Below are 25,429 nucleotides of genomic sequence, written 5' to 3' on the forward strand. Positions count from 1 at the left end.
CACACACACACACACACACACACACATACACACACATACACACACACACACACACACACACACACACACACACACACACACACACACACACACACACACACACACTTGCTCCATATGGCCTCAGTTGAACTGCCAGTCTCAGGCATTTGAATGTTCAGCCTTTCAACATCTCTGTCAGAGATCTTTGATGCAGAGAGACAGCAAAGCAGACCGCTGGCTTCAGAAGCCCCACATTAAAGCCCCGTCTTGTCATTGATGGCGTGTGCATTCAATCACTGCTTTTACTCTGTGCAGAGACTCTGTGAGAGATTGTTCATACATCATGAATCTGAACAGCCCTGGCGCTGTTAACAAGTCTCTCTGCACTCAGATAGTTTAGCGACGGGCTCTTAGTGTTCTAGAAGGCAAATCTGCAGCCCAGAGGATTGGTCCTGGATCTCATTACAGCTCCCAGGGAGGAGGAGGAGGAGGAGGAGGAGGAGGAAGAGGGAGTGGGGTGTGGGGGGAGGGTGTGTGCATGTGTCCAATAGACTGATAAAGAGCATCTGTGGGTTTGGTCCACTTATTAGCCATGAATTTGAATGTGCTTATTCCTTTTTTATTTGTGTGTATGGGTCTGTTTCAGAGAAACAGAACAGAGAAACAAGGAAAGAAAGTAAAAAGAAGAGATGTGTCTTATTTAAACCAGAACTGGTAAAGGATAATGGAGAAGAGTGGTCACTGATGCAGACTAGACTTTAAGAAGCTCAGGGCTGTTTAGATGCAGGTTAGACCTTATAAGCCCCGCCCTCTTGGACCATGGCTCAGAAAGAGGTCAGCATATGGAGTCCATAAGTGTCTTACACCGCACACTTGAGTACGCACGTGCGCACACACACACACACACACACACACACGTACAAACACACACCTACAAACACACACGTACACACACACGTACACACACACACACACACACACACACACACACACACACACACACACACACACACACACACACACACACACACACACAAAGGAGATTGCTGACTTTCTGCACGTAAACAAGACAAAGTGACCAGAGCCCAGATTCAGCTCAAAGCCACACATCACATAACTGCTTGTGTGTTTATGTCACTACTTTTATTTTTTGTTTTTACATTTACTGGTACTGACCTATACATAGTGACTCTGATGAACTGATCACAAACAGACTGCATACATTTCCAACAATGCTCTTACTCTGTTCACGCTTATGTTTATATATATGTACAAAAAGGGTTCACACTAACTAGACCACCCATAGTCAACACTGACCTTTTGAGTAGAACAGACAGTTCCTCAAATGCCTCTTTGTCAGTGGACTTGCATGCAGTTCCATCCATAACCTAATTTGGTTCTACATGGAACAAAACATTCTGTAAGAACTAAATTGACAGTAATCATGCAGAAGACCAGAGAATGTTACAATCAGAAGATGATGTTTTATGAGTTCTCAACCAGATTATTAGCTCCTATGGGTTGTTTTTGTGTATTTTGTTGGTGGGACGAATGATTTGAACATTTCTTGTTCATTTATCACTCTGGAGTGAAATGTCATAACCTTAGCTTATTGGGTGTATTTGTGCATCCTAACTGAGATGCTGAAAATGTAACATGTTAAATGCATGGTGTTGAAATGCACATGATTAATGGGTGATTAGTTGATGATTTATGGAATTGTGAACTACTGAACAGTTATGAATGCAACTTAATATCAGACATTTGTGTCTTCAGTGTGATTCCTGACAGCCATTACTAACCTGTGGACATTTGCTTTTCCGAAGTGCTTGGTGTCGAGTTACATTTCAGACTCAGACTCACCAGAGATGAATGTTTGCATATAATGATAACTGTGATGTTAATGTTGATGAATGCACCTGATGATGCTTCTTGTTCTCCCCCTCTCCATGTCTTGCCCCCTTCTCCCCTGTCCTCGTTTATCCTCAGGGAGGGAAGTTTGGTGGCACAGGCCCCGAGGCTCCGGAGGCTGTGGGTCTGGGATACGCCGAGGATGCTGCTGAGCATGAGAACATGAAGGCCGTTCTGAAGGGCAGCCTCCAAGGCAGCGACAGCAGCCCCTCAACGGTTCCTGGCCTCCGCACAAGAACCCGAGCCAGCAGGGGTAAGATAGCTTCTGATAGTAGTGTAGTGTAGTACTTATTTGTGATTTTATGTTATGTGTAGTACTTATTGTGTTTCTATGTTTTTATGTTTTATGTTTACTGTATGCACCTTCACACCAGAAAAAATTCCAAGTAGGTGTAAACCTACTTGGTAATAAATCCCATTCTGATTCTGATTCTGATTCTGATTGACACACAGGGTCGATTCCCATATACTGCGAATGCACAAGGCCAGGCAGTGCCTTGGAGTAGGGCACCCATACTGTAAACCAATCACATTCACAATTCAGTCCCTGAAATGTTCCTTTTTGTCACTAGGATCTCTAGTAGGCCGCAGCAGTTTATGGTCATCTGCGAATGATGACCCGACCATTTGCACAGACGACCCGGCGGACGAGATCATGGAGCGCATCGTGAAGTCTGCCACTCAGGTGCCGAGTCAGAGGGCACAGCCTAGGGAGAGGAGGAGGTCCAGAGCCAACCGCAAATCCTGTGAGTTCTCTTTCTGTGTGCGTGCATGTGTGTTGATTTTGGCATTAGTAGGTGTTGGTGTTGAGTGCTCATAAACCCTTACATCAAAATGTACCCCTGCCTTTCACAAAAGTCATAATAACGGCAAAAACCATGACAACTATCTCTTTTGCCCCCATGTGGGTCGATGGTTTGCATGCTCACAGCAATGCATCAGGTCGATGTTTTGTCAGCCGAAGTGAAAGCTAATGCCATCTGTCCAAACAAACAAAGCTCACACCTGCTTAACAAGCACAGACCGCAAAAAGAAATGTTCACATGCAAAGACAGAAAAAGAGCAGGGCAGACATGTTTGATCTCATGGGTTGGACTCCTTCAAAATAGTTTTTTATGGCCCTGACCATGGCGCAGCCACCACCACACTTTTACAGCTGAGTGTCAGGCATCTTTATGGCATGGAGCATTCAGACACCATCAGCTAGGCTTAAATGTTGTCCAACTGAGGAGTCAAGTAAACAGGGCTCTAAAGTTCAGTCATGCGTGTTTTATTTTGTAGTATGTTCTGACGTAGTTTCCCTCTACGGGAAAGTAAAGGTCTACTCTAGTGGCGCCAGAGGTGGTTGCTAGGAGATGGAACCGTTCGGGGGTTAGCCCAGACCTGTAGGGTCTGAGAGCCTCCTCCCCCAGGACATTTTGTTCTTAGTTCTGGCAGCTAATAAATGCACCATTTTCACGTAGTTTTAGACAGAAACAGAAAGCCGTGGCAGGATATCAGCAAAAACTGATAAATGTATTTGATCTCATTTTTCTCTCTCTGTCTGTCTGTCTGCAGTGAGGAGAACATTGAAAAGTGGCCTGACCCCAGAGGAGGCCCAGGCTCTGGGCCTGTCCAGTGGTTCTGAGATGCAGGTGTGACACAGTGAGATCCAGCAGCTCTGAGTCCAGCACACTCTCTCCTTTTTCACACACATTGTACAGACAGAAAAACAAAGCCCCTATTCATCCAGTCCTGCTCTCCAGGACCTCCTGTCCACACCGTGAGATGTTCCCCCCTGCTCTCCAGGACCTCCTGTCCACACCGTGAGATGTGCCCCCTGCTTCTCCTGGCCAGCTTCTCTGCCCTTCCCATCTGGTTTGGCTGGTTCCTGGAGCTCTGGCCAGCGCTGGACACCTGTTGCACTCAGTGGGTCATGGAAGCAGTGCAGTATTTCACAGTGATCCGCATGGACATACACACACACACACACACACACACACACACACACATAGCTCAGCAGCTTCCATATGGAGCAGAATGTTCCCCTTCGTAGCTGGAAGACCAAGTCGTTAGCTTCCTCCAGCTCTCTCACTCAGGGCTCACAACCAATGCAGGATGCACAGCTCAGACTGGACTCGAGTGATAGACTGAGGTGTTTTAAAACCACTGTGGCCTTTCTGTTATATGGACATGGGACACTGTTCTGCTCACAGAAGTCCACCCTAATTAGCGACACCAATGGATAGCCAATTGGTGGAGTTACTGTAGCGTATGGTAGACTCACCTGCAGTGAATTTTTGGAAAAACGAAAGACAGCTACATTAACTGTTGTAGGCTGTAGATTTGCTCTCCTGAGATACTACATTTTAGAAGCAGTGTATGTGCTCTGCTGTGGTAGACTTGGTGAAAATGGTTCAAGTCCCAAGCTGAAGTGATGGTCTAAGGCAGTGAATTGCACTCAGGAAGGAGAGGACTGTCGTTTAATTCAGTGTGAACGCTTTGAAATGGAAATACATACAGACATATGCACAGACCTGGCACAAAAATCACTGCACATTGTGATTTTCCTTGATCTGCATAATTGGATGTACTGATATAATATATATATATATATATATATATATATCTACATGTAACTCCACGTTACAATTCCCAATGTCATGTCTAATACTTATCCAACCAACACGGTAATTTTTCTTGACAAACTTGTGCACCTAACTATTCCTTTCAAAGAACAAACCACTGCTGAACAAAGTTTTCTTTTTTATTTCAATATCAACAAAATACTGAGCTTCAAGAGACTGAGTGCCTTTCAAGTAAATACCGTTGGTCTGCTTATTCAGTGACAGCCAAGGACATTCAGCTGTCACTCGCAGACAGGAAACTTCCTTTTTCAGTCTCTTTTGCCCCTTTACCAGTCTTTCTGGAATACAATCTCAGTCATCCACATACAAAGGCTGAATTTCCACACACTTTGCATGTACTTCTTCAGCTTGGAATGACACACATGTACAGTACCTTGAACCTTTATTTCCGACCACAGACCTTCAACAGTATGCTGTTGAAGCTACCAACTCCAAATTGACAATCCACACCATTGACTACCACAATGACTGGTTTTGCTCTTTTCTTAGGTTATGAAATGTGGTAGCATCCAGCACCTTATTATTTGTAGAGATTTTGGAGGAACATTTGAGTATTATTATTGAAGCCTTTTTTTTCCTCAGATGTTTCTCTGAGTACTGTACTCTGAAAATAAAAACTAGAAATCACTTGTAAAGTAAAAACCAGAATAAAATGTAGAAGCAAAATGGGAAAAAAAGATGCTGTAAAATTATGTAAATGTCATGTCAATGTCGTGTTTTATTTTTGTGTTCCTGTTAAATTTGTATTTTGTATAGTATAGTGTACCATAGGTGACAGTGTTATTCTGTAATTTAAGAGAAAACAAGCCATGCATGGTTGAACAAAAAGAGAAAAAAAAGCAGCAGACATGTCATACTAGCTGGAGATAAAGGGAGGTTTCTTTAACATTTTTTTTTAACTCAGTGGATTTTAGTGTTTGTTGTGTTTGTTTTTTTTTCTGCACAAACTTGAAACTTGCTTGGATGATGAAATCAGTCCAGCCGCCCCTGCACTCCCGACGCTCCCCACACTCCAATGCCTTCTGTTTCATTGCACTCAAGCAGTTTCACTCCACATGCAATCAGTTTTCACCTCTTGCTAAAAGTGCCATAAGAGTGGGTTTTGAAAGTGTTGATCAAACTATTGCTGTGTCTATGCCCACAACAAAAAATATGCATACAAATCTTGCAATAAAGAGCTTTTATGAAGCATCGTGAAGACTCTCTTTTCTCGAGACAGCTTGTTGGTTCAGCACAGTACTAGTCGAAAGGTTAAATCCAAACTCTGTTGTTAGCAGTTACTGTGAACAGAAATCCCTTGGTGGTGGTACATTTGGTAACCACCACACCTAAAAGTTATGAGAGAGATAAGAAAGCATTCCTGAAAGTTTATCTTGATTTGAATGGTCAGATCATAGCAGATATAGACAGTGACGCATTTCTTTTCTTAACCTTTTTAAAATAACTACTCCCAGAAATGTAGTCTTTCTAAACTTTTAACAGACCGTATGTTGCTAATCACTGTTCTCCAGGTCTCAAGAATAGCTTTGGTTATTTTGGGCCAATCATTTTATTTTCAGAGTTCACAGAACATTTCAAAATACTGTCAGTCATTATAGACTTATGAACATGTAAAACTTTAGGCAACCTTTACAGTTATGATTCACTCATGAATATGTATTCATGAATATATTTAAGTATTTGTGAAGTTTTATGTTTACAAGCACACATTACAAGTGATAAAATATGTATATGTAATGTATACATTTAGTACTGTACTGGTAGGATGAAAAGTTGGAGTATGTTATATGTTGGAGTTGATATTCAATAATGTTGGACTTGACGTGCCTGATGTCATTAATCTTACCCTAGACTCATGGAACCACTCGTATAGCAACTTCTTTATACAAGTCGGAACTGCATCTTAAATATCATGGCAAAGAAATGTAGGCTTAAATCAAGTTGATTAGATGGTTAGAGTTTGACATGAGTATACCAAATTGGAGTTCACAGTAGGTATTAACTATAAGAGTAATGTCCAAGGAAGTTCTCTTGCCAAGCTATGGGTTATGTGGTTTAAGACAGAAAGCTAGCGTTGTCTCTGCTAGACTTCCCAAAACTAGTTTGTTTTGGCCACATAAACTGAATTCGCCTGACTCAATGTGTTTTTGAAAGTCACAACCTCACTTCAGTGAACCAATCCCCTTATGCCATTGAGTAGGTTTCCCTCTTGTGGCATAAGGTAGAAATGTCATGTAAAGCCTATGGACAAGACTTTCTGACCAAATGTGAAGCCTTCTTCTGTCTTTGAAAATGAGTGATGATTCCACAATCAGCCCACACTGCTGTGTTCAAGTGAGTGGATAGTTATAAGAGCCGCGCTATCCCCCATTTACAACACCAGATACATTGCACACCAAATCCCAAACTGTAATATGTGCACCTTTTTAAAATCTCATTGAGAAGTTTTTAGCTGTAATTAAAGAAGAGTGTGGAATTTTTGGCTGCCCTTAAATCTACTGTCTTTTCAAGTGATGCATGCCGTAATAATTTATGAATGTCTAAAGCAAGAAACGCTTTTGTTCCGTTTTATTGGACAGGACCAGACAAAATCCAGTTCAGACAAAATCTCGTATGTTTAATACTCGTTTGCCAAAAACAGGAACTTATATTTGCAATGTAATATAATTGTTATGTAGTTGTAATCGTCATCCCATGAGCTGAAAGCAAAAGACAAAAGCAGGATGCAACAGCAAAGTGAGTAAGTCTAACAGAAGCCAACACAAGGACAGGCTAAAATATCTTTCCAAAACATGATGAGCGTCCGGCATGGTTAAAATAATGGAAGATGAGTCAGAGGAAGGGGTGGGATTGAGGCAGGAATCAAAAGAAGAAGGAAAGCAGAAGATGCGCTCACGTGCTGGTCATGTTCAAGTCGGTGGTTTCCATGTCGACCCAGTAATTGCACGGTCTTTTAAGTTCTGGTTTCACGGAGGGGTCGAACATGGAGCACAAATGATAACGGTGAATGTCCACTGTTTTTATTTCTTAATTGTTTACAGATTTGTTTTTCGGTTCTATAGACAGTAAAGATTTCCGCCCCAATAGGTTGGTCTAATGTTCCAGTACACGTGGAATACCACCCCATGAGATTCTATTCTTCCTCCTGACATGCTTTTACATTCCCTCACCGTACTTTTTGCATTTCCCCTCCATTTCACTCCCACACAACATACTGTACGTTTCAGTACTGCAGGGGAATGCAAAGGTACTGGAACAGATTGTCACATCTATTTTTGTGAGAGATTGCACAAGCATTGTGAGGAGAGACTCAAATACTGCAAGGAATAGATCAGTATAGCAATAATCCCGCGGTGGCCTTTTTGGTGTTTCGTATACATTTACACAGATATTCTTACAAAGGCTTTGATGTCTTTTCTGCTGTTGCTACACTTTCGCCAATTCGAAATCAGTCAGGGTCATAGTGCATCACAACTCAACAACTTCTGTCGCATAAACAAATCCTGACCTTCCGAGTTGATTATCTAACACTGATTGGCGTTCGTGTGCAATTTCCAAATTTGACGCTCCTATTTTCGATTCGATCCAACATGTGAGGGCACCTGATGGTGAGATCCACAGCAAGGCAACCTATATCTCATTTCTCTTACATGACTACACCAACTAAAAGCGAATGCAAATGTTTTGAGAATAGTGACTCCTAATCTCTCTGTGTTGGCTGTATTTTTTCTGCATTTTATCTTTTTTTTTTTTTGTCCCTGAACAATAATATTTGTACAGTACTTTTAGAAAATTACCTGTGTTAAGTTTACACATCAAGAGTAGGCCTACATCCCAAAAAAAAACATACAAAGATGCAACTTTGTACACCCTTTTACAAAGACAAGGGAGAGAGCATGGTGAGAGAAAAACACATATTGCTATTCTTCAGCTTATTCAAAATGTGTCGTCTTAGTTGTTTTGAAGTCAAGTTTTAGTTCATTTTTGTTTCCCCCCGGGCAGGCCTATGTAACATCAAGTGTCTATTATAAAGCACCAAGTACATAAAAAAAGAAAAAAAGAAAAAAAACTGACCATATTTGGTCACTTGATGAAAATGTATAAGTGCATTATAGTTTAGGAATCATTGTCTCTCTTCAATCTTACAGCGTTAGGTGATATGTCATCAGACGAGAGAGTGCACATTATAAAATAGAACAGGTTAAATGCTGTGTGGCAGGCAGAGGCAGAAGCGTCGTTAGGTACAATCACACCTGCAACACTTAAGTCAAAGCATTAACACACACGCATCTGTTCTCTACAGCTGCCACCAGCCGCCCTTAGCTCTCCACACGTGACATCTCGTGTCTCGCTTTGGCCGCTGCAGAAACCCTTATTTCTGTCCCTTGCCTTTAGGCTGGGTTCTCTTTTTTTCTTTTTCTTTTTTTAAAATCACACAAAGGCAGGACACAGACTCACGCAAGATCACACAGAGCCTTTTCGCCAATGCAGGCCCTGTCTGCATAGCAAGTGCTCAGTAAGGACCAGCACCAAAAGTCCCCTTAGGGGTTTCTCATGTGCTCAACATTTTTCAAATGTTCCTATTTAAATTGCACATGATCAAGATGTTCAGATGATCAATTTTTCAACACTGCTTAACTATTTTCTTTTGTGGTACGTGTATGACATTAGTTAGGCATTAATTCTTTTTCAATTTGTTGCGCTAAGATTGGCCAAGTTTCATTGGCAAGAAGAGGCCAGTTAGGCATGGGTTGGTGAGTGCGTGGGTGTTTGTGTGTGTGTGTGTTTGTGCGTGTGTGTGTGTGTGTGTGTGTGTGTGTGTGTGTGTGTGTGTGTGTGTGTGTGTGTGTGTGTGTGTGTGTGTGTGTGTGTGTGTGTGTGTGTGTGTGTGTGTGTGTGTGTGTGTGTGTGTGTATGTGTGTATGTATGTATGTATGTATGTATGTATGTATGTATGTATGTATGTGTGTGTGTTTGTTTGTTTGTTTGTTTTTCTATGAACATGGGTTAGGCTGTGCGTGTAGCTCTTTGATTGTGTGTGTTTGTGTTCGTGCAGCTCAACAGGAGCAGAGCACCAGCCTCTGTTGAGTCACATGTAGTGTGTGGCTCTCTCCAAACACAGAGGAGCTTTTTCTCACAGAAGATTAAAGCATCATTATCTTCAACATGGTTCTATAAAAATGTAAACCCAAATTTGAGCTTATATTAGTGGGTAGGAGAGAACCCCTTCGGATTCCCCCATCTTAAAAATGCATTTCAACTCAACAACTCACAATTAAAATATAGCACCAGCACATCCTGGGATCGAGATCTGAGGCTCTGAACTGGGGCGTGCTTGGGATGGCAAAAAAAAACAAAAAAAAAAAAGATAGAGAGAGAGAGAAGAGAAGAGAAGAGAAATGAGATAAAGGGAGGGAAGAGCAAACCCCAGCCAAAAGTCTTACAAAATCGATGAATTCCCCCGGGAAAATAGTCACAGTGAATTCCAGAGGCTCGGACAGGTCCAGGCCCAGAGCAACCCCGGTGCTCCCGCCTCTCTCTTATGTGAGCCGGTGGGGGGCCTCCAGCATCTCCATGAGGAAAGTTTCAATAGGGGTGTCCCCGATGAGCTTAAAGAAAAACAGGTGCTCCAGACACTTCAGGCCGATGGAGCGCAGGGCAGGCAGTCTCAGCAGCAGCTTGGCAAACCTGGGGAGCAGACAAGAGGAGGATCAAGGGGGCCGCTGGCTGTCAAGGATACATCTCATGCTAGTAGTGGGTGATGTCCAGAGGAATATTTTCCAATTGCTACTACACACCAATAGTGCATTCTTGGAATAGGAATACAAGGCGGCAATAAGATTAACCTATTAATAATATTGATCTGCTACCATATTTCATATCTTTGAAGAATGCGGCAACAATAACAAAGTCCAAGTTTCGAAACACCACAGCTGTTATAAGTGTCTAATAGCGACAATAGCGGCTTACCTTATTCTTAAGGAAACTCAAAAGACTATCTGATAGAGGTCAGATTCTAGAATTAAATGTACTGTGGATCCTTTTTAATTGAAAAAAGATTCTGATAGTTTTCATCATGATTCAAACTTGGAGATGACACGGCCACAGTTCAAAAACAATAGAAAACTTCATAGCAGAGCGTGAGGCCCCTTATGTGTTGCAGTGAGACTATAGCATACCTGCCCTGTGCCTCAGGGTATTTCTGCTTGCAGTAGGCCTCTAGTGATGCGTACACCCTCTCCCTGAGGAGCTCCACCTCGCTCGTGCTGGTCAGGCCTTTAGCATCTGCAAAACAACACAGAGGGGAAGAACTCACTAACTGCCAGTGAACACATCAAGCGTAGTACAGGCTATACTTTAGGTTACCGTCCCCTGGAATGCTGTAAAGAAGCAGGTGCAATCAAAACAAACCACAGGGAGATGGGAGAAGAGGGCAGCAATTATCTTTCATTTCATTATTTCGGGAAAGTATATGTATATTGCCGAGCTGGAGTTGCTTTAATGGTGCCTATAAGTTTCATCTTAAAATAATATGAGGTGTTTTTACTAGTTTGGTGCCCTACACATATTGTGTGACGTCCTTGCATGGAGAAGAGGCCCTGTGTGTGTATGTGTGTGTTCCTCTGTCTAGGTAGGTACCTGGGTTAAAGAGGACGATTGCCCGGAGACAGCCGAGCTCAGTTTTGTCCATCTGCATATCTCTCATCTTACTGACCAACTCGGTCAACACACTGCAGCAAAGAACAAACAAAATCAACTTATATCCATCACCAGCACACACACACACACACATAACACAAGAATGTATGTCATGTTGTGGTAAAACAATAGTTAAACTCTCTCTATGAAAACAATTGCATTTCATGTGTTGACAGAAGCTACTGTTATTACTATTACTCAATGTGGTGTCCATTTTAGAAAATGAAAATCCAAAATCTTAACTGAGAAATAGAGAGCAGTTGTCAAGTAAAAAGAAGCAGAAATGAGGGAAGTCTTTACCGGTCAAGTATGGCTCCCACTTCAGCACTGTGGGCACTCTCCCTGATTATTCAAACACAAGACATGAAAATCACAGTAACTCAATCAACAGTAACTTTATTATTCATCACATATATGTATCTCTCTCACACACACACACACTTATACCTACATTTATATGCTTTAACAGTAACTTTATTATCACATATACTGTATGTATCTCTCACACACACACACACATTTATACCTACACCAAATGTTTGTAAAAGTAAAATGGCCACACCCCACTTGAGGTGTGTGTGTGTGTGTGTGTGTGTGTGTGAACAGGTACCTGTCAAAGATGGTTTCCACCCCCGCAGTGTGAGCAGTCTCTCTGGACACATGCAGATCAGTAGCCAACAGAATTCCATCTTTCACCCCCACAGAGCGATGAGAGAAGGAAGCAATCAGAAGCTCATTCCATCCTGACAGAGGTGGAAGGGTGGGTGGGCGGTTGAGCAATAAGGAAGACAAAACAAACAATAGGGGACAGTCAACGATGACATGATTAAGCAACATGTTACAGCGACCTTCTCAAATGTCAGTAGTATGGTGACAGGGAAACTTGAGTCATAAGGCATCACACCTACGTATGACCGCTTGTGTGAATAAACTCCATTGTGAATAATAAACAGCAAAGTTGCCATTATGACTAATCACCTGCTCGCAGCAGGATGACCTGGTCGTCCAGAGGGAGGTCGGAGAAGTGGGGGACCCTCTTGGCCCACTCCACTAGGGCATAGAGCTGCTTGTCTGCAGCATGGCAGATGTTGGTGACGGGATCGCTGGCCTGGAGAGAGAAGGACAGTGACACAGAGAGAGAAAGAACAAACATAGAGAGCAAGAGAGTTCGAGATGGAGAGACAGCAGAATGACAGGACAAAGGACAAAGGAAAGACGGGGGGGCGTGAAGTGACACAGAAAAGGTTAATTTAGTGTTTGATCAGACAGAGAAAGCTTTTTTTTAAAGAAAATGAGAGTCACAGAACAAGAAAGGCTGCATCCTCCCACCAGGGGCGACAGGAAGTGATGCATCCTCCCACCAGGGGCGACAGGAAGTGATGCATGAGAGCCCGGTCCAAGCCATACCCACCGAGCCGGTACCTGAGCCATCGGTAAGAGCCGTCTTGCGCTCTGCCGCCATCTCGGCCTCTAAGATCTGTTCTACCGGCATCTCCTCGTTGACGGCGCGACTGTACTCGAGTTCCCCCTCACGCTCCCTACTGCGCTGCCTTTCCTCCTGCACCGCTGGGGAGGAGAACGTCCAGTGTGGGCATTAGAGAAATGAATAAGAGCTACATATCAATGCTGCAAAGATACTAGTCATCTGTAATTAATAGTCATCTGAGCTTTCAGGCTCTTTGAGATGTTGGATGAACCCAAATTAAAACCTGATGGATCAAAAAGTGGTTCACTGAACCTCGCAGCACAAAAACATCAAATTATGTAGGCTTGCTCACACGCAGAACAGACTGTAGAGAGGGCTGGTAGGCAGAGGGATAGTACTGTCTCTTGTATCCAACTAACATCTGTCTCGAAGCGTACAGTCACCATGGTCACAATGGCCAGCACTGTTTATGACTAGGGAGTTTGCCATGGTGAATACATAGGAGTATGGCCAGTTTACAGCGAATGGTCCTTACTATACCTCACAAATTAGAGCATGAGACAATCTGACTTTACTGCGTGTAATGTGGCATTACAAAACATGGTGAATATGGTCAGGGACTGTTTTGTGCCAAGCACACTGGCACTAAGACCAAACTAAATGCAGTTCACTGGGTTACATAGTTAAGGTCTTTGGCACTGGAAACACATCTACTCTGAGAGTCGTGACACTTTGATGACTTTAGCACATCTGCATTGCCTATAGAATTAACATCAGATACTATTTCAGTGGTTGTGTGGTGAGTGTGGTCGTTGCGCAAGATCCTTCACAAATTCCAAAACTACACTGACAGCTCAAACGGAATGCTGGGAAATGAGACACTGCATTAATGACTGACTTTGAGCCAAATATGCAGAGAATTAGGAGGTACTGCTTGCTGAAACAAAGGAGCGTGTTACACACCTGTCAGAGCAGAGAACTAACCGCCCACACCCTGCCACCATACCCTCATCGGAGCTGAATGAGCTATGAGCGGAAAAACTCCACTGTTCAGGTGCTGCAGAACAGTGACTTAGTCTGAGTGATTCAGCGATAAGGTTTGCCAATTGAATGCTTCAGCAAAAAGCAACCACTGTGATACCAGTCAGTCATTTTTGTACTTGAGCACCGTTGCCCCAGTTACATGTGGAATTAACGTGTGTTTTGTATCTAGATTGCATTAAAAAATGGATGCACTTAAACTTTGCAATAAAATATGTTTGCAGTGTGACCAGGTACCAGATTTCAATTCTAAATGCAAATTGTCATTAACACAAGTTGCTTCTGGTATAAGCCACTATTGTTTTAACATGCTCTACCATGAATGCATGTCGTGCTGCCAAAAGCCAGAGATGATGGTTGGCAAATCTTATTCATCTCCTGCAAAGCTGCCAGCATATGCACTTGTGTTTATGTAGTTTATTAATGTGTAATATCCAAACGTAGTTTGACCAAACCATATTTAATAATAAATATCCCCCAAAATCTTCCAAATCATTTCAATTTGAAATGCACCAATTACCAGATCTAACAAAACTATTCATCTTAGTGAATCTGTTCAGGAATCCATACCTTCTCTTCTCATGCCCGTGGCCAGGCACTTCTGGTAGCGGCAATACTGGCAGCGGTTGCGCTGGCGCTTGTCTACCACACAATCCTTCTGGTCCCGGCAGGTGTAGCTCAGGTCCTTTCGCACGGTGCGCTTGAAAAAGCCCTTACATCCCTCACAGCTGTGCACCCCATAGTGTTTGCCTTTTACACAGAAAGAGAGTGAGTGAGTGAGCCTCTGCATGTGAAGGGACAGGGGCATGTTGGAACTAAGGCATAAGTCATTCACTTCGACCACTAATATGTAATTTTTCAGAATTAACATGTCATAAATTAAACCTTTTAAAGTCTATACAAATTTAGAGTCTATACACAAGGCTATACAGTTCTATGAGAAGCGAGGTTATAGTTTAATTTACGGAAACCTCTGGAAATCTGTTACTGTAAATGTCTTGTTTTTTTAACTGTTTGATTGATGCTATACATCATTAATGCTGCCAAACCCAGAGGGTAGAGATGTAACGGATAACAGAAGAGAAATCTACTACACATTAACACTGATAATACACAGTTTGTTGTGAAGCTCTATGTTTATTATCTGATCTGAGAGATCAGCAATTATCTAAATTATTGAAGCGCAGAAGCGTCTCAAACCTGAAGATCGGTCCCCACAGATGGCGCACATGCGCTTCTGGGATAGCATAGGCCCAGGGCTGTGGGCTGACAACGACTTCAGGCCATATGGAGGCTTAACATCATCAGAGCTGCTGACTGCATGCAGCCCTGAGATGCTCACTGAAGAGTTTATCTGCAGAGAGACATAGTTTGGGTAGACGGGATAAGGAAATGGCCACAAAATCAGTGTATCATTAGGACATATGAATGAACACGATGGAATAGTGGTATAGCTATGGAAGGTCTTCAAAGTTTGCTATATTACAACACCATGAGGAATCAAAGTCAAAATGGGAAAATTGGAAAGGTACGCCACCTCTGGGTTACTTATTGGTCCACAACTCGATGAAGGTGTTGCTGGACCACAGGGTGAGCCAAGTGATGAACTTGTAACAGAGAGGGGAGAATCCAGGGAGCTGACAGGGCTGCTGTCTGCCGCAGTGGTATGCGGATGGGAGCTCATAGATGCAGCCAAACTGGCCAGTGTGAGGGGGAGAGGACATTAAGGAGATATTTGGGCCTCACAGACCTCCAGCACGAGAAAAAAGAGGAGAGAAAATAGTTGATTAGTTTAAAAGGCCTTTACTGCAAGTTAGCCACTCGACCAATGCTGAGACCATTACTATATAGGCCAACAAACTTACGCTACTATCTTGGGACCAGGCTAATTAAAGAGTGTGGCCTTACGTGTCAAAAAAGTTAGCTTGCTGCGCTAACCGCGTCATATCGGTTAACGGTAGTGCTCTTCCGTTAACTGTATATGCAAGAAAATATATTGCTAGTCTTCATAATAAATATGGTTATGTGGTCATTGGGGCGTTGATCTGGATACATTTGTGAACGTGTTCAGATAACATTAGGTTAAGGAACAAGTAGTCATAAACACAGGGTTAGCTAGAAACAAATAACATGAAATGACATGAAAATGTTAACGTTAGCTAGATAGCCAAATTAGGATTTGACGGCTATCATTAACTTAACCAACTGCCGTGAACTGCTAAACTTAACGTTTGGCTTAGCTCGGCAGTTCAATTCGTTACATGAACTATGACTGCCAGAATAGATTAAGCTCGAAGTTGCAATATTTATCCCCTGGACGATTGCTAGGTAGTTACAATGCTAGCCAACTTAGCTAAAAGGTGGCCAGTAGCTAGTCTAGACAGACACATTTAGCTGGCTAGCTAGCTAGGAGACATCAAAGATGTCAGATAAACGCTGGTTACGCCAGTAATTTCTGTAACTGTTCAAACTACATTCAAGGCCAAAAGCATTAGCAGCACACGCACTTTGTTGTGTGGCCATTTCTTGATTGAATTTGTTGGCAACTAACCCTGTATTAGGGATTATGTTACCACGGCTAGTTAGAATAGCTGGTTTGATTATAGCTAGCTAGCTATAATTCGATATTCTAAACTTTCACAGCTTACATTAGCCTAGTCAAGAAACTTGTAACGAAATACTCAATGTCAATTCAATATACAGATATAGACATACACCCAAAATTAAGCTAAGAATAAATCAATCATCTGGCATAGTTGGCTAACTTTATCTAACGTTTTGTCACCCAAACATCAGCAGAGATAACAAAAACAAACATTGGTTTTGCTTGCTAACCATGTTCACGTTAGCTGTCGCTAGCTAGCTGACATTAGCAAGAAAGATTTACATTATATCTGTGTTTGTTGTTTGTCAAATATGTATCTTAGTTATACAACATACACTATCATAGTTAAAACTCTGAAAAAATACAAATAAAACGTTTTCAAATGTGAGAGTAAATATGAATTGTAACATTATGCATACAACCACTAACCTTGTTGCTAGCCTCCTAGCGGCCAGAGCTCTTAGGGAGTGAAAATAAATAAATTAATTCATTAGCTAAAGACTTACCTTGTTAGCCCACTTGGGACACTGTGCTCCAAAGTAAAGTCGACTATATAAAAAATAAACCCGGGACATGCTACCGCCAAAAGTAACATAACAAGTGGCATTGACAGTGGTCTTAACCCTATCTGCTTATGATACCTGGTATCCAACATCCATTTGGGGGGAGGGGGGGTTAAGAATTATGCCTATTTCTTCGTCTGTTAGTCCATGCCTTTACAACTTCAAACTATTTGCCACAAGCTTAACACTGTATTTGCTGAGCATTATTGGTGTGTTTCATCATTATTTTATATTAGTGACCAGTAAGTCAACACTAGTATGTTAAATAATGAAAATGTATCTTTTGATGGAACCTACACTGAATGCTGATTCTTATTTACACCAATGAATCTGACGAGCCTAAATGATGTACTGTTACAACAATTCGTGTAGGCTAATTACGCCTATTACACCTAATAGATTAGTCATTAGATCTTTTGAACGATCAACTTTATGACAATATAACTACTTTGATTATGATAATAGGTCACAAGGTCACGATGTAATATAAAATACGGAACTGTTTATAGACAACCTTATGAAACAATGAGCACTATTAACCTGGTTACCAGGTGGTAAATACGTATGTATGCCGACCTGTTGATCTTCATTCCTATCCATTGACTGACTGAAAGCACAATGAGGCACCTAGCCCATACGCCTAGGACACTTTCTAACCATGGTTTAGGTTACAACAACTGAGTCGATGCTTGTTTTCAAAGTTCCCAGAACAATTGCCTTTTCTTCAGAAATGGAGACTGTAACTGTGAGTAAAGTTACTGAATTTATGTAAACTGTAGACTAATATAATTATACTTTACCTGTTATTAATGTGTGGAAAGAGAAATGGATTGAGTTGTACACAGCATTTCCTTTTATGTCGTAGGGAAACAGATTCCCATCTGCATCTGCAGGTTGTGGCATTCAGAGGAGTTGTGTTATTGATCTGTCATTCACCATTTAGTCTGTAGATCAGATCACTATTAGGCTACATAAAATACTGAGACTTGCTCAATCAACCAACAGAAAAACTAAATTAGAAAAATAAAGTGGGTATGATATGTTGCACAAGCTGTTAATTCAGACAGAAGTAAAGCCTGAATAGTCTACTATACCCAGGCATACAAGCCTTGATATTAAATTGTTTACATAAGGGACTAATTGCAAAAGTATGCACAATTGTATATATTTTACCAAGATAGCTGACAGTAAAAAAAATAAAAGTATTTACATGATGCATGTGTTTTCATCCGCAGCAGTTTCCCCATTTCTTCTCCACATGACAAAAAAGATGAACATTCAGACCACTAAACAGAGGTCTTTCACACACCTTCAACAATGATGCGTCTCCTAATCATCATAGGTCTGTCTGATTTTTATATTGACTAAAGATGTCATAAATAACTAATGTATTCTGTGTTTTTTATCAGTATATGGCTTAGATATATTCTACATTATAGTGTAATGCACCAAACCATGTAATTAACCAAAGGAGCTTTATTTTCTCCTTTGGAAATATTCTAAACTGGGTTTAGCCATCACTGACAGAAATATAGGCATGCTGAATCACAAATGAATATGATTCATAGTTTTCAAAATAACTGATTCAAAACAAACAATGACGTATAAATAACCCTTGGCACAAAGCATTAAAAGCATTTCTCTCATGTTCACTTAACAGGCGCCTTTTTTGTTGGCTACAGTATCCAATACCAGTACCACTTTGTGAACAATAGAATTAACTGGACTGAAGCACAGAGTCACTGTAGAGAGACATATACTGACCTGGCCACTGTTTGCAGTGAAGAGGATATGAACAGACTGACATCAGCTTTCCCAAATGATTTTACAAGAGCTGCCTGGATAGGACTACAGAGGGGGGTAGTGTGGAGATGGCAATGGTCTTTTTCTGACAAGGAGTTTTACATTGGTGGTGATTTATACTTCCGCAACTGGAGGAATGGGCACCCAAATTCAGCTTTAATGGAGGACAGGTGCGCTGTTCTTGAGCCTAATGGTAAATGGTTTGACGACAGCTGCAACACTCAGAGACACTTTGTATGTTTTAACGGTAAGTAACTATACTGTCCTCTATAACAACCACAAATGTAAATTTGATCTTGAAAAAATGTATATCCCTTTTTAAATTGTATTTTGCAGTCTTTTCAACTATACATACATTATTTTGTCAAAATACAAAGGTCACATATGTCTATCTGCCATATCTCTTCCACCGGCCATATGCAGTTAAACTTACAACTAAAACTAATCACACTGAATTAACTCATACACGCATATTTATGCACTGAAAATGGTTTATCATTCCTATATTGGTGTCATTAAATCAGACTTTGAAAAAATCTGTAATCTATTAACTTCTCAGTATATTGCTGTTTCTACTCACATCTGTAATGCCTTTGATTGTCTGGGATTTTGTTAACATTAGTCACTGATTCTTCTGCAGGCAGCTTTCAACATTCCAGCTCTAATGCATTAGTTTGATAACAGTAACAATTTTTTTTGTAGAGAGTGCAATGGGAGATATGAAGTATGTCCTGATTGAGAAGAATAGGTCATGGCGCGATGCACAGAGGATTTGCAGAGAAAGACACACTGACCTGGTCAGTGTGAGGAATGCAGCCGAGAATCAGGCAATAAAAGCGGTGGCAAGCTCTCAGGTGTGGATCGGCCTTTTCAGCGACCCCTGGGTGTGGTCAGACCTAGCCATCTCCTCCTTCCGCTTCTGGGGGCAAAGCCAACCCAACAATGTCAATAACACACAGGACTGTGTCATTATCAAACCTACAAACCTGTGGAATGACATTAAATGCAACGTCAGGCGGTCTTTCTTTTGTTACAGTGGTGAGTTTGACTGTCGTCTGTTTACCATACTTTTTGAATGCACATACAATGTTTAGCTCTGATCGATTTCTTCCATTCATTACAAATCTCTTTGCAGAAGTAGATGAAGAAGCTACACAGTCTGTCACTTCAGATCCCCAGACAACTGCCACTTACTCCATAGACAGCGCAGACCAAATCACAACTCCAACTTATTCACACCTCCACAACCAAACTACAGCTATAACTGACACACACAACCCTACACACAACACAGACTCGACTACAACCACCTCCCACCCTGTGTTCACTCAGTATGACTATACTGGGCAGTCACAGTATAGTGCCACAGTGCCTGTGCCTTCCCAGACTACAGCTATAACTGACACACACCCCACAAACACAGGTAGCACATCCGCCACAAACACAGGTAGCACATCCGCTACAAACACGGGTAGCACACCCTCCACAAACACAGGTAGCACATCCGCCACAAACACAGGTAGCACATCCGCCACAAACACAGGTAGCACATCCGCCACAAACACAAGTAGCACATCCGCCACAGACACAGGTAGCACATCCTCCACAAACACAGGTAGCACGTCCGCCACAAACACAGGTAGCGCATCCTCCACAAACACAGGTAGCACATCCGCTACAAACACGGGTAGCACACCCTCCACAAACACAGGTACAACTACTGCTAGTAGACACAGCACAGAACTAATCCTTACAACGAGTAACACAAAACCAGCTACAAATACCACACACCCTACAGACCCAAACACAACTACAGACTACACACACACCCAATACCCAATTAGGGCTGCCACAAACACTACACACAACACAGACTCGACTACAACTACTTCCCACCCAGTGTTCACTCAGTATGACTATACTGGACAGACACAGTATAGTGCCACAGTGCATGTGCCTCCCCAAACTACTATAACTAATATAACTGACACACACCCCAGGAACCCCCTAGATGTAGCCACAAACACAAGTAGCACATCCTCCACAAGCACAACTACTGCTAGTAGACACAGCACAGAAATAATCAGTACAACAGGTAACACAGACACAACTCACAACACAAAACCAGCTACAAGTATCACACACCCTGTAGACCCAAACCCTACACACAACACAGACTCGACTACAACCACCTCCCACCCTGTGTTCACTCAGTATGACTATACTGGGCAGTCACAGTATAGTGCCACAGTGCATGTGCCTCCCCAGACTACAGCTATAACTGACACACACCCCACAAACACAGGTAGCACATCCGCCACAAACACAGGTAGCACATCCGCTACAAACACGGGTAGCACACCCTCCACAAACACAGGTAGCACATCCGCCACAAACACAGGTAGCACATCCGCCACAAACACAGGTAGCACATCCGCCACAAACACAAGTAGCACATCCGCCACAGACACAGGTAGCACATCCTCCACAAACACAGGTAGCACGTCCGCCACAAACACAGGTAGCGCATCCTCCACAAACACAGGTAGCACATCCGCTACAAACACGGGTAGCACACCCTCCACAAACACAGGTACAACTACTGCTAGTAGACACAGCACAGAACTAATCCTTACAACGAGTAACACAAAACCAGCTACAAATACCACACACCCTACAGACCCAAACACAACTACAGACTACACACACACCCAATACCCAATTAGGGCTGCCACAAACACTACACACAACACAGACTCGACTACAACTACTTCCCACCCAGTGTTCACTCAGTATGACTATACTGGACAGACACAGTATAGTGCCACAGTGCATGTGCCTCCCCAAACTACTATAACTAATATAACTGACACACACCCCAGGAACCCCCTAGATGTAGCCACAAACACAAGTAGCACATCCTCCACAAGCACAACTACTGCTAGTAGACACAGCACAGAAATAATCAGTACAACAGGTAACACAGACACAACTCACAACACAAAACCAGCTACAAGTATCACACACCCTGTAGACCCAAACCCTACACACAACACAGACTCGACTACAACCACCTCCCACCCTGTGTTCACTCAGTATGACTATACTGGGCAGTCACAGTATAGTGCCACAGTGCATGTGCCTCCCCAGACTACAGCTATAACTGACACACACCCCACAAACACAGGTAGCACATCCGCCACAAACACAGGTAGCACATCCGCTACAAACACGGGTAGCACACCCTCCACAAACACAGGTAGCACATCCGCCACAAACACAGGTAGCACATCCGCCACAAACACAGGTAGCACATCCGCCACAAACACAAGTAGCACATCCGCCACAGACACAGGTAGCACATCCTCCACAAACACAGGTAGCACGTCCGCCACAAACACAGGTAGCGCATCCTCCACAAACACAGGTAGCACATCCGCTACAAACACGGGTAGCACACCCTCCACAAACACAGGTACAACTACTGCTAGTAGACACAGCACAGAACTAATCCTTACAACGAGTAACACAAAACCAGCTACAAATACCACACACCCTACAGACCCAAACACAACTACAGACTACACACACACCCAATACCCAATTAGGGCTGCCACAAACACTACACACAACACAGACTCGACTACAACTACTTCCCACCCAGTGTTCACTCAGTATGACTATACTGGACAGACACAGTATAGTGCCACAGTGCATGTGCCTCCCCAAACTACTATAACTAATATAACTGACACACACCCCAGGAACCCCCTAGATGTAGCCACAAACACAAGTAGCACATCCTCCACAAGCACAACTACTGCTAGTAGACACAGCACAGAAATAATCAGTACAACAGGTAACACAGACACAACTCACAACACAAAACCAGCTACAAGTATCACACACCCTGTAGACCCAAACCCTACACACAACACAGACTCGACTACAACCACCTCCCACCCTGTGTTCACTCAGTATGACTATACTGGGCAGTCACAGTATAGTGCCACAGTGCATGTGCCTCCCCAAACTATTACTGGAAATATTGAAAATGCAACACATGGAACTTCTGACCAAGTCACCACTTCCCATACCACTCAAATGATGACTTCTGAAGAGGAAATTACAGCACATACAACGGCTCACCAACTAACTAGCAATGATCAAGCACCTACTTCCTCTTTGTTTGAAGGTAATGCACATATGTTTGACACTGGTTTTGTACACATTTTCGATGTTTCATTCACTTATGTTTTCACATGTGGTATTTCCATACATGTGAATTCATGGACACTAGCAAGTGTTTTAAGACTAGGACACCCTCTGAGCTGACACACAATCGCTTAAATTGAACAGCCTAAGCGCACAGGCACGGTGATTTCTAAAAGGATTGATTGATCAAGTTTGTCTTCATCAAAATTCACTTTGAAATAGTAACTACCTTTAACTACTTTTTTCCACACAGATACGCTGATTCTCATATGGGAGAATATGAGCTGGATCGAAGCCTTGACCTACTGCAAGACACATCATCTGGACCTGGTCTCAGTCACTGATGTCCAGATGCAGCATGCGGTGGCAAAGAAAGCAGCCAATGCGTCCACCTCCAGTGTGTGGCTGGGCCTGCGCTACACCTGCAAGTTCTCCTTCTGGTTCTGGATTAACTCGGACAGCATGTGCTACCAGAACTGGGCACCAGGGCATGGCCCGGGGGGGCAGAGAGAGTGTGGCCTCTCAGGGGCAGTAGAGTCCAGCAGGGGGAACCAGTGGGTTAGCCTGCACCAGACTAAGAAACTGAACTTTATTTGTCGTTTGAGTGGTAATGTATGATAAACGGTTGAGCTGTGTGAAAAGTGTGTGAATAACAACAGAAATAAAAGGAAAGATTTTTAAGAGAATGTGAATAGTTTATTGAAATGCTGTATTATTTCAAACACTGACCAACAGGGTCTCAGTTCTTTTCAAATGTGTCTTTTGGGCAAATGAGAAAAGTTTGGTTTCCTCAGCAGTTGCTCTTCAAGTATTGAAAATGTAACAGGGTATAGTATTTTTGTGACTAGATATCAAGGAACTATTGTTTCAAATGGTTCACACGCTTCCAGAAATCTATATTTCCCGTTAATAGTGGGCTGGATGAAGCGAACATATGGACATGTAAATCAGCAGCCAAATGTCCCATCCGTCTCCAGGAGTCACGTTCTGACTTCGTCCCCCCCACCCAGAGCCGTTGCCTGACCCCTGACCCCTCGGGCACCCCTCGCCCCCGCAGACCACAGACGCAAGGCCGGGCCTCCTGACCTCACCTTCACTCCGCGCTGAGGGAGGCCGGCCCGCCTTTGTCCCCCAGACAACATCCCTGCCTGATCGGAACTGATGGATTCGCCTTCTCTGCTTCCCATGTTTCCCATGGATCATCCATTGCTTCCTGGGAGCCCCGCAGCGGGAATGTGTTTCAAGGGTCTAGCCCTTTGTTTCTATTTTCCTAAAAGTATGTGAAAATGAGAGAGCTTTTATGATTTTTCTTTTATGTTGTTAAATGTCAGTGGGAATGCTGAGTATGGTGTTGTTTAATGTAACAAAGTATTCAACGCTCATTGACCCGTTACTTATCATATATCATTAACTGTATCATATTCCATATTATGTCTCGGGTCACATTCCTTGATCCGGTGTGTTTGAATTTTCACTGTGATGGTTTAAATACAAACTGTGGAAGACAGGCGGTGCTGATAGTTGTGGATTCATTAACTCTAAGAGAAACAGAAGTGTTAATGGTCAAGGTACAATGAAAGCTTAGTGTGACCATAAGGAGAAACTACTTCTCATCCACTACTGGTAAGGGTTTTCAATTGAGTAGGTTTCAAGTTGAGTAAATCTTATGATACATAAATCCATGTGTTAATTCATCATACATCAAACTACCAACTCTTCCATACATTCTTCCACACATTCTAACAGAGACAAGCCATGACTACATCAAATACCACACGAGCACGCTGAATAGCTCCATTGCTTTGGAAACTGATAATGTTGAGCTGTTGTCCCATGTTAGATTTTGTCTATCAAAATGATACACCTCCAAAACAGTACTCTCCACATGCAGACTGGCCTCACAAACGTCATCTTACCACATACATACACTTCTTCATTCTACCATATATACACCTCACCTGCCTTATCTCTGCAAACTTCACCACGTCACACACCTCACACACAGCCGTCACCCCATTAGGTCCACCATCTTATCACACATACCAAACACATCTAGATGTACGATAGAAAAAGGTTCAGACTGATAACAAACGGCTTCATCCCACTACTGCACATCTCATAAACACCCCTTGCATAGACACTCCTAACAAAACAACCATACTGTCACAGCCATGGAAACAGCATACAAACATTTTTCAATTCACAACAATAATTTATACTTCACCACAAACATACTGAGCAATATCTCTCACAAACATGCCAGACTTTCTGCTTATGTGGTTCCACCCATATGTGGAACCATCCATACTGCAGTGTGCTGTGTAGTCTCATGAAAACATGCCCAATATGAAAATGTGACAGTTTAACAAACTCAAAAAACTATGCTGGATGATAGTCATCCGCATGATAGTTTACACCTTGTTCGGTATCAGTTATGCTTTTTCAGTAAATGTGTGATTAAGAGAGCTAACATAAAAATGGGCATGAAATGATTGTGACATTAATGATATTAGGCACTATTGGTCCAGGCGTGCGGCCCAGCCAGGGCGTACCCCATTAG

The 25,429-nt window shown here is 42.6% G+C and overlaps 3 protein-coding genes across 4 annotated transcripts in view; 2 read left to right on the plus strand and 1 right to left on the minus strand.

Annotated features, from left to right (window-relative positions):
* The window catches only part of fhod3b (formin homology 2 domain containing 3b), a 107,594-nt gene extending 102,659 nt beyond the window's left edge, over positions 1-4,935 (plus strand). Inside the window, 3 exon segments of the mRNA XM_042709222.1 lie at positions 1,969-2,143; positions 2,463-2,636; positions 3,448-4,935. Of these exon segments, the coding sequence (XP_042565156.1) occupies positions 1,969-2,143; positions 2,463-2,636; positions 3,448-3,530 (432 nt within the window). The 3' untranslated portion in view covers positions 3,531-4,935.
* A 4,571-nt stretch (positions 4,936-9,506) lies between these two features.
* LOC105905514 (retinoic acid receptor RXR-beta-A-like) lies at positions 9,507-16,798 on the minus strand. Of its 2 annotated transcripts, XM_031576283.2 has the most exons (11): positions 16,718-16,798; positions 15,221-15,433; positions 14,884-15,037; positions 14,254-14,433; positions 12,628-12,782; positions 12,195-12,324; positions 11,827-11,959; positions 11,517-11,558; positions 11,157-11,248; positions 10,697-10,802; positions 9,507-10,205 (listed from the first exon to the last, which is right to left on the minus strand). In XM_031576283.2, the coding sequence occupies exons 2-11, from the start codon at positions 15,365-15,367 to the stop codon at positions 10,058-10,060; spliced, it is 1,287 nt and encodes a 428-aa protein (XP_031432143.1). In that variant the 5' UTR covers positions 15,368-15,433; positions 16,718-16,798; the 3' UTR covers positions 9,507-10,057. The 2 variants fall into 2 exon arrangements, with proteins under 2 accessions (XP_031432143.1, XP_031432144.1); XM_031576284.1 differs by lacking the exon at positions 16,718-16,798 and having other exon boundaries at positions 15,221-16,711.
* A 1,370-nt stretch (positions 16,799-18,168) lies between these two features.
* On the plus strand, positions 18,169-23,565 carry LOC105905462 (macrophage mannose receptor 1-like). Its single transcript, XM_042709223.1, has 4 exons — positions 18,169-18,193; positions 18,512-18,901; positions 19,357-19,692; positions 23,123-23,565. Exons 1-4 carry the CDS (start codon positions 18,169-18,171, stop codon positions 23,485-23,487), a joined length of 1,116 nt encoding a protein of 371 aa, XP_042565157.1. The 3' UTR covers positions 23,488-23,565.
* The last annotated feature ends 1,864 nt before the right edge of the window (positions 23,566-25,429 follow it).

This window comes from Clupea harengus, chromosome 11 (assembly GCF_900700415.2).
Source record: "Clupea harengus chromosome 11, Ch_v2.0.2, whole genome shotgun sequence".
Lineage (NCBI taxonomy): Eukaryota > Metazoa > Chordata > Actinopteri > Clupeiformes > Clupeidae > Clupea > Clupea harengus.

Excerpts from the sequence above, each read along its gene's own strand:
- LOC105905514 (XM_031576283.2), bottom strand. The coding sequence starts at position 15,367 with ATGAGCTCCCATCCGCATACCACTGCGGCAGACAGCAGCCCTGTCAGC. Across the intron at positions 11,559-11,826 it reads GTGGAAACCATCTTTGACAG|GGAGAGTGCCCACAGTGCTG; the intron begins GTACCTGTTCAC and ends TTGAATAATCAG. Across the intron at positions 10,206-10,696 it reads TACCCTGAGGCACAGGGCAG|GTTTGCCAAGCTGCTGCTGA; the intron begins GTATGCTATAGT and ends TCTGCTCCCCAG.
- LOC105905462 (XM_042709223.1), top strand. The coding sequence starts at position 18,169 with ATGATGCGTCTCCTAATCATCATAG. Across the intron at positions 18,194-18,511 it reads GCGTCTCCTAATCATCATAG|GCGCCTTTTTTGTTGGCTAC; the intron begins GTCTGTCTGATT and ends TTCACTTAACAG. Across the intron at positions 19,693-23,122 it reads GTCTTTCTTTTGTTACAGTG|ATACGCTGATTCTCATATGG; the intron begins GTGAGTTTGACT and ends TTTTCCACACAG.